Source organism: Alosa sapidissima, chromosome 12 (assembly GCF_018492685.1).
Source record: "Alosa sapidissima isolate fAloSap1 chromosome 12, fAloSap1.pri, whole genome shotgun sequence".
In the NCBI taxonomy this organism is placed as follows: domain Eukaryota; kingdom Metazoa; phylum Chordata; class Actinopteri; order Clupeiformes; family Clupeidae; genus Alosa; species Alosa sapidissima.
The window spans coordinates 23,210,339-23,223,536 of record NC_055968.1 but is presented as its reverse complement, the minus strand read 5'-3'; the positions used below and the strand labels follow the sequence as shown (position 1 = coordinate 23,223,536).

Sequence of the window (13,198 nt, the reverse complement as noted above, 5' to 3'; positions counted from 1 at the left end):
AGTAAATAACACGGAAAAGCCGAGATTTCTGCCAGCGCAGGGTTATGGCTAATGAATTGTGGGAAAGCAGGCCCTCTACTAGTGGGTGATTACCGTGCCGAGTGCTGCAAGTGACGATAACGCATCAGCTGTGTGGCCTTGAAGGATGTGTCTCTAGGGTAGGACCTGAGGACAGGAACTTTCCCCTCTTTCACTTTAAAATACACTTTACTGGGCTTCAGAAACCATGAAACTGCTACTCATCTCCCCCTACAGACCTCGTTGTCATCCTCCTCCTCCTCCTCCCTCCCTCTATCCCCCGTTCCTCCCCCAGGATATGTCTGCATGCCATGATAAGAGATATGGCCTAGATCCCTCAAAGGAGTTCCATAGCTCCTGCAGCAGAGCACAGACAGAGGGCCACAGAGCCTGCTTTGTTATCCAGCACACCATCATCACATGTTATTGAGAAAGAGAGAGACAGACAGAGAGAGAGGGAGAGAGAGAGAGAGAGAGACCGACAGACATCCACTAGAGGAGTAGCCAAGGTAAATAGACTCCTGTATCCTGGACCGGCTAGTAAAACAGTAAACAGACCTAGTGGCTTGGAGACTCACAGAATGTGTAGCCAAGCACTGGTCGTCTCGGTATATCTATTTTCTGTTATGGAGTGAATGCTCCTATCAGTTTCCTGCTGTGTTCACTGCAGGCTGCAGACTGGTAGACCTCAGCACCGCAGTATTACCAGTGCACAGAACAGGACAACAAGATTGTCAGTGGAAAAAAAAAATGACCAGGCGAAAAAATACACCTTGTGCGTCATTTCAGAAGAAATTAGGGTCCTCAGGGGAGGAAAGGTGAAGGTGGGAAACAGGATCATCATCTTGCCCCAAGGCTGCCACTACAGCTCTCTCTCAGCATCACAGGAAAAAAAAACTTTACCCATTGGCATGCTGAGTGTGTGAGGGCTTTACCCCTAATATCTCTGGCTTACCCTGTTCATCACAGGAGACTTTTTCCCTTTATCCCTGCACCAAGACAAACACTTTTTACCTGACAGAGATTCTACTACCCGAGGCGAAACTGAGCTTGTAGAATCAGTGTAAATCAGCAAGACAAAGCCACCGACTTGAATACCAAAGAGTTGTTAGCAGCTTAAACAAGTGTTCTATGCTTTGGCACAGACTTTGCATCATAGGGTCATGCCATATTTTTCAAGCAGCACAGAATTTTTGTCTTTTTGTCTGATTCATAGCTGAGTTTTTATATCTCTCTGCTTCAGATGACAGTGTGCTGTGGTGTTGGAGACGACGTGAGGCTGGTTAAAGTTGTAGATGGCGATGGCGTACGGGCGCTGCTTGTGGGAGGAGAGGGGGCTGAAATGAGCTCTCATTAGACCTGTCAGCAAAGCATGGAGGAGTGAACGCTCGCCGCTTAATTAGAGACCTCGCTGCCAGTGCCGCGCTCCGAGACGGAGATCCTGCTTGGCACCCGCACTCCCCTGTCGCCTCCCCACGCACGAGGAACCCGCTTAATCACCGTCAATTAAGCGTAGCCCTGCGCTGGAAGGAAAATGTGTGGTTAGACCAGTGGTCATTGGCGAGGGTTTATCGAAGTACAGGCTTGCTTGGGTTGACTTTTGGTTTCTTTAAGGATCATTCTACTGGGATGAAACCTGTGGTGTTAACTGGTGTGTGTGTGTGTGTGTGTGTGTGTGGTCTGAGATGTAATGAGCAAAGAAACACAGATAGATGTTTGACTGACTCCTTGGGTAGAGACAGGCGCAGCAAATAGTAATATGCCTGTATGCACATAATTGTATCACTGTTAAGGCCATACAGCGCTCTGATGCAGCACATGAGAAATAGCAATATTGGATGTTTGCATAGATGCTGTAATATAGCAATATAGTTTTCTATTGGATGTTTGCATAGATGCTGTAATATAGCAATATAGTTTTCTATTGGATGTTTGCATAGATGCTGTAATAGAGGAAGTAGGCCCGAGGGGACTGCGTGTTGTTATGGCCTGTGGGCCGTGTTGAGCTTTGCTGATGAAGAATGTGAAAGCCTGTGTCAGCTCTCATGATGTGCTGCTTACTCATTCGAATGCCAGTCACAACATTTAAGTGTTGCTGGTTGTGTTTTTGTTGCTGAATAGGCGATTTTCTGTTGTTTTCCTTGTTTATTTCTCTCATGTCCACGGCCCGGGCAAATCAAGTAGACACGGCTGTATCATTATCACTGATTATTGTCATGAATTGAAAAGCCATTTGTTCATAGCCAGTGGGTATGTCTAATAGCTAGTGGATTTGTCTCAAGGTATATAAGTAATAATTGTCACATTGTTTTTGTACATTCAATCTATACATTTTAATTCTGGCTTATTTGTGAGCAGTTGTCCAGATTTGCATAATTCTAGTAACAATAAAAATAATGACTTATCGCCGCCTTCCAAGATACCCAATGTTGCTTTATAAAAGCAAAAAAGGAGGGGTAGGGAAGCGGGGTTAGAGGCCAAAGGTCTTTTGAACATGCCAAGGGAGGGGGCACTGCGTACGTGGAGGGGTAGATTGTTCCATAGACTGAGGGCAACAGAACAGAACACTCTGTCCCCAAATTCTGTAAACGTGGAGGCATATCAGATCTGCTACTTTTAATAAGTGTTGCTAGATAGGTCTTAAGCATTATGCTCATGGTTTTCTGCCTTTCATCTGGTTCATTTACAATGAAACTGTCTTTACTACTCCTAGACCACTGTCCAGCAGTCTCATGTTTGTCCTGTTAAGTCTAGTCACTTTAGGCACCTGAATATCTTGTGACAACAGTTCTTTATGCAATACAGGTTAACTCACCTGTTCCCAAGTAGTCTGTGAGCACCTCCACCATAACCACAGTTAACTTTTTCCATCAGCCTCAGACAATTTAAAGCTCCTGTCCATTCTTGTAAAACAAAATCCAATAGAAGTGTTGGGGTTGATTTAGATATACCAGTCTGCACTGGCTTGTGCCTACTTCATTCCCTAACTTCCGCTACCTTCCGCATATCTTTTGCTTCTTCCCTTCAAAGGCTTCCTCAATCGTATTTTCAAAGAGAATTGTTCGCTCAATAAAGGAAACGGTGCACTCACGCTCAGAATAGAACACTGTGTCTGGTCTCATAGCAATGCTTTCCAACATCGGCCAGCAAACTCAAATCCTTCCCCCGGCCCCATTTGTCAGGACTGTTTGTATGTGCCTAGTGTCCCCTTTTCTGACCCTCTCTTACAAAATAAATTCTATTCATACTTCTACTCACACCCTGTTCATTTTCAAACAAGCATGCCCCTCCTCTCAGGAAGTGTAGCCTTACTCCATGCTTTCCAATTGTATGCTTGACCCGAGCCCTCTGCTCTTCCACTCTGTACCTGGCCAATGATATCCCTATGGTGTAATGTGTCTCATGCATGTTGAACTGCTTCATGTGGATTTCACTACTCTGCTGTCATGGTTGGAAAAGTGTTCTAGACTGTTCTTAGACTGTAATAGTCATCTCCTGATGTGGCCTTTACCCATTTAAACTCCTCCACCAAGCTGGTCTTTGTTAACTCTAAAAACGGCTTCTCCATACAATGCTATATTACTTTGACACGCTAAGCCATTTCCTAGTTTCCTTATTCATGATTTTCGTCAGATTTCACATTACCTGGAGAGGAGGTCCCATCAGTGGTATGAATAACCTAACAATGAATTCTCCAAGATCTTCAACCTGTCCTCAGTCACTCAACATGGAACTGTACCACTTGCCTAAACTCTTCACTGATTTATCTACACTAAAATTAATCATCTCATTATCAGTATAAAACATGCATGCATAGATGTACCTCTACATTTCACTTTCATCCTTGCCCATTTTAGATTATCAAGTGAAATGGCTGACAGTCGATCGGTACACATGGGTGGTTGTTGGAAGCTGTATGTAGTCCGTATAAGGTCAGATGAGAGGGACACAGGTGCCGTCCTGCAGCCTTTTACAGTCGGAGCCACTGGAATCCAATTCGTATGGTCTGAGTGCAGTCTCTTTCTGACACATTCTGAAAGCCTAGTCTGACACTAGGTGAAGCTCAGATCTCTATAAACATGTTTAAATCCATGAAAGCCTTTTTCATGTTTCTCTTCAAATATTTACCATCTATTCGTATGGCTTCTCATCAGTGCTGCATATGGTTGCTTGGGTGAGGAGTGCAGTCATTTGAAGTTGGCCTATAAATGGATTTTCATGCATTTGTAATATGCCATTTTCATTATCAGTCTTTAGATCAATATTGAGCCCATCTTTAAGCATGAAAACATTTCCATTTCAAAAGAATCATGTATACTATATATGTGAGAGAGCTGACAAATAGGTGGATCCTATGTCTATGATCTGAATCCTATATAATCCTCAGGACTGCAATCCTCTATAATCCCCAGGACTGCAAGAAATCTAGGAGTTGTTCTCGACAACCAACTAAACTTCTCAGATCATGTTGCCTCAGTCGCCCGGTCATGCCGTTTCGCACTCTACAACATACGGAAAATCAGGACTTACTTGACTCAAGATGCTACCCAACTTCTGGTTCAGGCAATAGTCATCTCACGACTCGACTACTGCAACGCCCTCCTGACAGGTCTCCCAGCCTGCGCAGTGAAACCCCTTCAGATGATCCAGAGCGCGGCGGCACGCCTGGTCTACAACCAACCCAAAAGGGCACATGTTACCCCGCTGCTCATCCAGCTACACTGGCTACCTATGGCGGCCCGCATCAAATTCAAGGCTCTTAACGCTTGCCTACAAAGTAGCCTACGGTTCTGCTCCCGCCTACTTGAATGCCCTCATACAGACATACGCTACCTCTAGACCGCTGCGCTCCTCAGACGAACGACGTCTAGCTCTACCACCGGTACGCTCAGGCCAATCCAAACTTTTCTCATCTGTTGTTCCTCGTTGGTGGAACACACTGCCAGTTCCTACAAGGGCAGGGACATCCCTCGCCATTTTCAAAAAACTCCTGAAGACCCAGCTCTTTAAAGAACATCTCCTCTCATAGCACCACTTACAACAAGTCTTGCTGATCCTAGCACTTACCAGCCGTCTTGAACTGACACGTAATTGTTAAAAACAGCACTCACTGATGCACTTATTCTTACTGTACTCTACCGTTTTTTAAATTGTCCTAAAATTGTTGAGAATTGCTTTAAAACTTAAACTGTTTACCATGTTGTTAGTTGCTTTGGCTAAAAATGCGCCAGCCTAATGTAATGCATTAAAGGCATTTACAGTAGAATACATTTTTTAGTAGAACTGTATTTGTGTATTGATATTTGATTTCTTCACTCAATTAAAACGGCACAACTGCAATTTTATTGATATTACCTGAAATATACAATTAAATAGCATGACTTATGAATGTTTTCAAAATGGAGATATAGTGTTTGGAACCAAACTCTTCATTTTATAATCCCTCCGTTGATATTCTGGGGAAGAATAATACTGAAACAGACATTCTTTATCTGGACATTGGATAAGCTAAGTGAAGAAAAATTGCCTGCAGTAAACATGGCCACAGGAAGGGTAGGCTGGCATTTGGAAATGTCTCCTTTTGTTTCAGTGGTAGGGTTTGGAGTCTCATGACACTTTCTCCCTCTCCCTCTTTCTCTTAAAACTACTGATGACATTTCAGGGCTTTTGTTTGCATACAGGGGCCTACAAAAGACACAGTAGGCTGCAGCCACAGGCCCAGTGCGAACTAAGACGCATTAAAAGGCGTCAATAATTCAGTAAGCCTGGAGCATGTTGATGAGTGGAAAAGTGTCCCCCTGCATCTGTAACACGTGTGAGTTGCATTGGTTTAACTTAACACCACTGTAATGAAAGACTTGAGAACAGAAATCAACAGTGAGGGATTCTTCATCAATATAATGCATTTGCAAGTACTTCATCAATATGCATGTGATGCGAGTGCTTTTGCTATGTTGGGTGTCTCCGAAGTGAGATGAAGTAATGTGGAGAGGAATATATGCACTCTTCCATGAGGGACTTGGCAACACTCTTCAAGCAGTTACTCTGCTGCTTCAGCAACTTATGAAATGTTTATTGTTTATTTAACATTTATAAGAAAACATATGGTGAGTTAAGTAAATAACATTGCAGTATTAGTGCATCTTATAGCTCTGAAAGCTTAATCGGCATACTTTCTCACCATTTCGTGTTTTGTAATGAGCATTTCTCAGAATACAAAAACAAAGACAGAAACTACACTGACGGCATGAGCAAATTATCCCATTCACTCGGGGAACAGTAATGTGATTTTCTCTTAATAATCCAAACTAGTCAAAACATGAGCATGTATTCAAAACAGAATTAGAGTGGAGTTTCAGAGCTAGATTTGTCTTGTGCACGATGTTTACAAAAGGTTGTTGATGATTGATGATGGTCCGTGCCTCCTAAAGCAACTCTGGCTTAATTGTTAAAGCGTAATTCCAGTCCCCTGGCCTTTATTATGATATTAAAAGTGGTGTCAGGACCACGAGAGTGGGAGAGATGTTTTGGCAGCTGCTGCTTCTCTCAGCGTTGATGAATGCGGAGGCTCGGGAAAGACTCCCTAAACAGCATGTGTCTTCCTTCGAAAGCGCTGAGTCGACATGCAGCTTGGGCTGTCAACAGCAGGCAGGAGAATCAAATTAATGAGAAGCCGTATTTTTGCCCGACCGTTGTTTCACGCCGCCACTGTGAGGTCTTAACACGTTCATTTGAAAATTGCCCACCTGAGCGCTTGCAGACAAAATGCAGCGTTGAACCCGCCAGTTGTCATGTCTCACGCTACCATGAGGTTTTTTTTTTTTTCTTCTTTTAAGCGAATCAGAAATGCCCTCCTGATGCCTTATGCTCCTTTGACACGTCCACTTCTCACCTCACACCTCCCCTTGGGCATGGAAGGGCATGTTCATAAAGCCAGACACACATGCAGTACACACTTGACCCCATTTCACTGAACTGGGCAAGAATCTCTGGATGATATATAGACCTCTTCTCTGAGATACATGAGTTTAATAGGAAACAGTGATGAAACAGTGATGTTTGCTTAACATGAAACAGGGATGCTTGTTTATCATTGATGTATGTTTGTTTTAACTGCCAGACCCTGTAGTGAGCAAATATGGAGAGATGTTTATCATTATGCTCTGAAGGTCATATCAATTATATCTGTGTCTTTGTGCTTTGCCATAAAGCTTTGTTTAGCTAAACTATTGATACTATAAAATAAATAAATATTTATTTTTCCAACCACTCAACAGAGATGCAAAACAAATATTGATTTAAGTTAAGGCATGACGTAAATATGAGGGAGCACAAATGATGGCTGTCCTATTAGTGACTTTCATTTGACTGTCCTGTCACTTGATAATTCATGATGGCACAAAGGTGCCTCTTTTGGACCCATCAACAAATGCATGATATGCTACTCTGGGAAAAGAAATAAATGAAAGGAATAAAAATGCACTGAAAAATGTGAGAATGTTGCAGCATTCTTACTCACAACAGAAGCTAGTGTCATTTAAAAAGATGCCTTTTGTTCCCCTGCTTTGTGAAAAGACCACCATTGCAGGGCACTTTAGTGGTTGATTCAGATGTATTGAAGTTATTTCAGTTGTCACTTCTCTGGAGCCTTTCTTCCTTTTATTTTCAGCCCAGCTACCCCTTTGATATCCCGTGGCAGCCAGGCCATTTGTCAATTGATAAGGCCATTGAGGGGAAACCCAGCGTTTCACCCAGCTAGTTCAGAGGCCGCTTTCCAAAGCAGGGAATTGATCTGTATCAGCCTGATTGAAGGAGAAGAGGGGAAATTAATGTTTATCAGATTCCCTGACCAAAACGATTGCTTTTCCACTCTTTTACTGGCGAGATGGTCCTCTTTAGATAGGCTTTCCTGTCGGTCAGTTCGGCTGTGGACCTGGAGGTTGGCACCAAAGATCCTTGATTACTAGCTCCGCTTTAACCCTCTCTGTTGGCGCCAAGCTACAGATACTTACTTACTTTCCTCTCCTTTCATTTACTACTATAGGCTTTGTCTTTGTGCAAATGCATAGAAATGACATGCAGTGAATGGCTTTCTTTTGCCTTGCAATAAATCATTCCAGTTGGTTTCCCGTGACAACACAAAAGGGTATCTATAATGGTCATTGAAAGTAGCGGTAATAGGATCCACATAAAGGTTATTGAGATACAATCTCCTTTGCCATTGTCATTATGCTTGTGTCTTCAGCGCTCTGCATTTCCAAGTGTTTAAAAGGCTTCATTTTTTATCTTCTGGTCTCCAATTTTAGATGCTTTGCTAGTCATTCATCTATTCACTGTTCTCTAGGCTTGTTAACCTTGTAAACGCTGTTTAAATGAGCGGTATAATAATTGAATTTTGCTCAAACCATTCCTTGTAGCAGAAGGCAACTTTGTTATTAAACAAAAATAGTCAATAGGTAAAATACTAGTCAACTTTGCTGAATTTGCTGTCTGTAGAAAATAGGAATTAGAAGATACTAATTATGGAAAACCTTTATGTGTTTCAGGATATTTTACGTTTCCCACGACTCACAGGATTTGAAGATCTTCAGTTACATTGCTAGAGATGGGCAAAGCAATGTGTTTCGGTGCAATGTCTTCAAGTCAAAGAAAAAGGTGAGTCCTCATGTCAAATATAAATCATTCTATTCATGTAGCGATCACATATTCCTAAGACCAACTTGAGTCCTTCATTTTGAGTGTGTTTGTCAGTAGGTGAGGATGACCAGTAGATATGATGGAAAATCACATCTCCTTTACGTGATAAAGCAATATTCTACTTCATAAAGACATAAATTCAATCTTTTGGAGAGACCTATTCACATGCCACCATACACACACACAAGCACACACACACATACAGGAAAGAAAGAACGATTTTGTGGTGGCTTCAGCACAGTTCCACAGGGGCGGTACTGGTTCCCTGGGCAGTGTAGTTGAACAGTATACGCTGTTCAGAAGCGACTGTGTTATTCTCTCCACTCACTCGGGCAGAAAGCAATACACAAAGCAGGAGCAGTGAAGCATGCCCACAACACTCAGCATGTCCTCCACTGCAGTGGTCTACCAAACAGAGAGGCCCACAGTTAGCATGCACGATGACGCACACCCACCCTACTAACTCACTCAACACAAATGCCAAGAGGGTCCATCTAGATACTCTTTTATTCTCACATGAGTTTCAGCTGTGACCTGAGTGAGTCACTTACTGGTCTTCCACACATTAAATAGCATAACTGTGCTCGTATTGATAATCATATATGGAAAGAAACCATAGAAACCAATCATATAAGGAAAGAAACAGGTGTGTTGTTATTGTACAGCTGACACATTATTTTGTTATATAGACCCTTTCAGTCTGTTCCTAGAGGGTTTCCAGTTGAAACATTCCAAACCAACACAGATACTTTGAAATAAAAATGAACTGGACCTTAGCCTAATGCTCTACAAAATGATTTTTGTTTGTCTCCAAGTTAACATTAGATCAATGTTGCTTTATGTGCCACTGAAAATGCCTTAGGAACACACATCCTTGTTTATGGTCTGTAGCATTTATGCTATGCTTAGTGAAGTATAAGTGATCTTATGTCTCGGGCGGGTGGGGACACCTATCTTTGTTTAGAAGACGGGGAGGCGATTTGAACTGGTGAATTGAGAAGAATGTGTTTCTCATGCTTGTCTTGCTCGGTGAACCTTTGCTCCAAAGTTTTGTTTTTAAGAGGGCCAGGGCTCAGAGCCACCATGATTAGCTGTGACTCTTCAAAGGTCTGCCCAGGGAAATCCTCATTTTGCGTTGAGACAGGTATAAAAGGAGCCCTAATTGCCCTGTCATTATCAGAGACTACTAAATGACAGTAGCACCCTCTGGGGAATCAATTAGAGCGATCAGGCAGCTTGCGGAGAAGAAGTGCTGCATGGCATCTTAATGCCACCTGAGTGGCTCCCTGTAGGGGGCTCGGCGACACGATCAACTGAGAGCCGGAGCCTCAGATCTGACAACCAGGATTTTCTCCTGCCAGCCTGGTGCCAGAGGGCTGTTCATCTTGCCACCCGTCACCCACGAGGCCGAGGGAAATGGCTGTCCTAACAAAGCACTTAGACTGGCACTACATCCATCTGCGGTTCTCCCCGCTGATAAAGATTGATAAAGATTAAAGTGGGTCAAGATAAAAAGATCTGGATTGAGATAGGAGTGTGTTTTTTAAATGATGTTAATTAGACTTGTAATGTAATGTATTTGAGAATGACTTGAAGAGAAGCTATTAGGAGGTGAGGTGCCAGAACACAAGCTTTTAAGGCTCGTCTTTCCCACCATCCAATTTCCCATGTGTAAACCACTCCCAGCGAAACTGTGTGATGTTGTTTTTATACCTGTTTTGGGATCACGTAAACAGCCCCTCATCAAAAGATGTTTTTTGTAAATTGGGAAAACAACAGAACTCTAAGCATGCTGTGAAAGGGGCTGTCTTGTTTTCCACCTGCTCACAAGAAAAGATATCTTCCTCTTCCAGTCTGCATCTACAAAGGCTCAATATTCATAAGGGCGGTTTGCTACCTAGTGTCCAGACAGAGAGTGGCAAGGCTGGTGTTTTCTTGCCAGCGTAAGTTAATCAGCCGGTGATTAAGCCAGCCAACAAATGAGCGTTTCTCAGGGACAGGTGTGCTACTTCCAGATTCAATTACAGATCGCCGCTACCTGCCTCCACATCCACAGCAGGGAGAAATTACAAAGTGTCGCTCTAAGGCACAGTCTGTCAAATCAGTCACGTCGATAGGTTTAAATATAACTACGAGGCCCAAGTGGAATAGAAACTGCTATTTGTGCAACCTGGCAAGCCTTCAAAGTTACCGTGTTTCAATGTAGAAAGCTCTCATTTGTGGCTGACACACCCGTGAGGTGAGCAGCTGCATAGACAAAACTTTAAATGCTGGCTGACACTTTTTTTGTCCATGTCATGCTCCTCTAAAAATATATAGGTCCACGTAGAAAGATTAATGGCTAGTCAAACTGGTGTTATTTAATTCCATTAATTCACGAATACTAGTGTGCCAACATGACGATCCAATAGAATAATGATGAATTTGCCATTCAAAAGCTATGTGGGTAAGCATTAAGAGCCCATCATGAGAACTGCAGTATATGTCACTGTTGTCTGCTTTTTACGGAGCCCAGGAGGTGTCATTGCAAGATATTTTTGTATATCGAGAGAATGTGCGCTAATTTTACTAAATCGTGCACACATTTTACTAAATTGAGCTCTCAATTTAGTCAAACGTGCGGACGATTTAGTAAAATGTGCGCGCGCTTTACTAAATACTGTGCTCATTTTACTAAATTGTGCTCTCAATTTACAACAATTAAATTGAAATTTAGTAAAATGAGCGCACTATTTAGTAAAGCATGCACACCATTTACTAAATCGTACGCACGTTTTACTAAATCGTGCGCTCGATTTATTAAATTGAGAGCACAATTTAGTAAAACGTGCACACGATTTAGTAAATTGTGCACACAACGTAGTAAAATGAGCACACGTTTTCTGGATATATACCAAAAAATATCTTGCCATGACCCCTCTAGCGTTCCGTAGTTTTTGATGCCAAGGCCCTGTTACATATTGGACACCTGGTGTTTTTTCCCTCCATTGGCTTCCATAGAATTAAAGCTGCAACAATTATTCAATTAGTTGTCAACTATGTAATTGATCGTTGGCTATTTTTATAGATAATTTTTTTATGATATGTTAAAGAAAATGTAAAAACTCTCTGGTTTGAGTTTCTTCTATTTGAATATTTAATGTCATCTTGGGTTTCGGGAATATCCTAACATTTTATAGACTCAACAATTAATCAATTATTCGAGAAAACAATCAACAAATTAATCAACTAAATAATCGTTTCTTGCAGCTGTACATGGAATGATGGCTGAGTTGCCAGAGTTGCTAGACCTACAGTATGTATCTGCCATTGTCAGTGTAGCCTGAGATGTCCTTGTAGTTCCAGGCAGGACCTGCTGAAGGTAATTGCTCTTCAGACTGCGGGTCTTTGCCTGCCTCATTTCACTCTCCAGTGTCAGTGTTCATTACCAGCCGGCCATCAAGAGCCATTCAAGTAATTACCCATCAGCTCTTCTCATTTCGTTCTGATAGTCCACATCTAACTGTGGATTGATAATGTCTCATTTTGTTTTACCCCCAGACATCATCTGCCATTACAAAAGCATTTGTTAGATTAAATGATTTGAATGATTTTTTTGTTCTCAACCTGTCGGTCTTAATACATGGCCTTGCATTTAGTGATGCCATTATCTTACATCAATGAAAAATTGAAATGATGTCAATGTCTGTATGTCCACTGCGGTGACAAGGTTTCATAAACAAGATGTATTATCTGGAGCGGGATATTTAATACTGCAGCAGTGGGGGAATCCCTGGGGCTCTGAGGGGAAGATGATGAAGAACGCATGGGATTCTTCCTGACACCTTGTGCTGTAGGACCACTGCTGAAGCACTCTGCTATCTGCTGCCATAATTATTCTCTACCCAAGCTCCTCCTGACAAACCCAGCTGCATAGATAAAGGGCCAGTTCTACAGGAGAAGTCATAGTATTAGTAATGCTGGACATGGACGGCATTTGGGATGTATGTCGGGGGGGCAAGGCATCTCAGCCAACTATCATCCCAGCCTAATCACCAATATCAATCAGATCGGACATTAGCTGGGTCCCCATCCAACTCTTTAATACGAGTTTTGACCGTTTTAATAGGAAATTCTGAGCTGCTTGAAATTCACATGAAATTCTCAGGATCCAATAAGAAATTAATTATTCTCTAAACAATGGCAGGAACAGGAATGTATGAACGTGCCCAACTTGTCAAATCAGTTTATCAAAGTGTACAGATCTGCGCACACTCTATAGGTCCACACTATAATTTGAGCGTGAACATGACCATTTCTCCGTAAGGGATGTGGTGGAGTGTGCACTTCCTCATTTAGTTTACATGGAACGGGGGCTGCTTTCAAGGAAACCTCCATATCTTTGCTTGGAGGTTGCAATTAAATTGATTTTGCCTTTGCTTGTCAGTTTATGTGAAAAATAACTGTCAAATAGAGTCAATAAAGGAATGCATAGTCGCCTATT

At 42.2% G+C, this 13,198-nt stretch overlaps 1 protein-coding gene across 3 annotated transcripts in view; it reads left to right on the top strand.

The window, feature by feature from the left end:
* nos1apa (nitric oxide synthase 1 (neuronal) adaptor protein a) overlaps positions 1-13,198 on the top strand; it is a 105,054-nt gene that overhangs the window by 44,326 nt on the left and 47,530 nt on the right. For all 3 annotated transcript variants that reach the window (XM_042057694.1, XM_042057693.1, XM_042057695.1), the window contains one exon: positions 8,565-8,673. In XM_042057694.1, the coding sequence (XP_041913628.1) occupies positions 8,565-8,673 (109 nt within the window). The remainder of the gene's footprint in view (positions 1-8,564; positions 8,674-13,198) is intronic.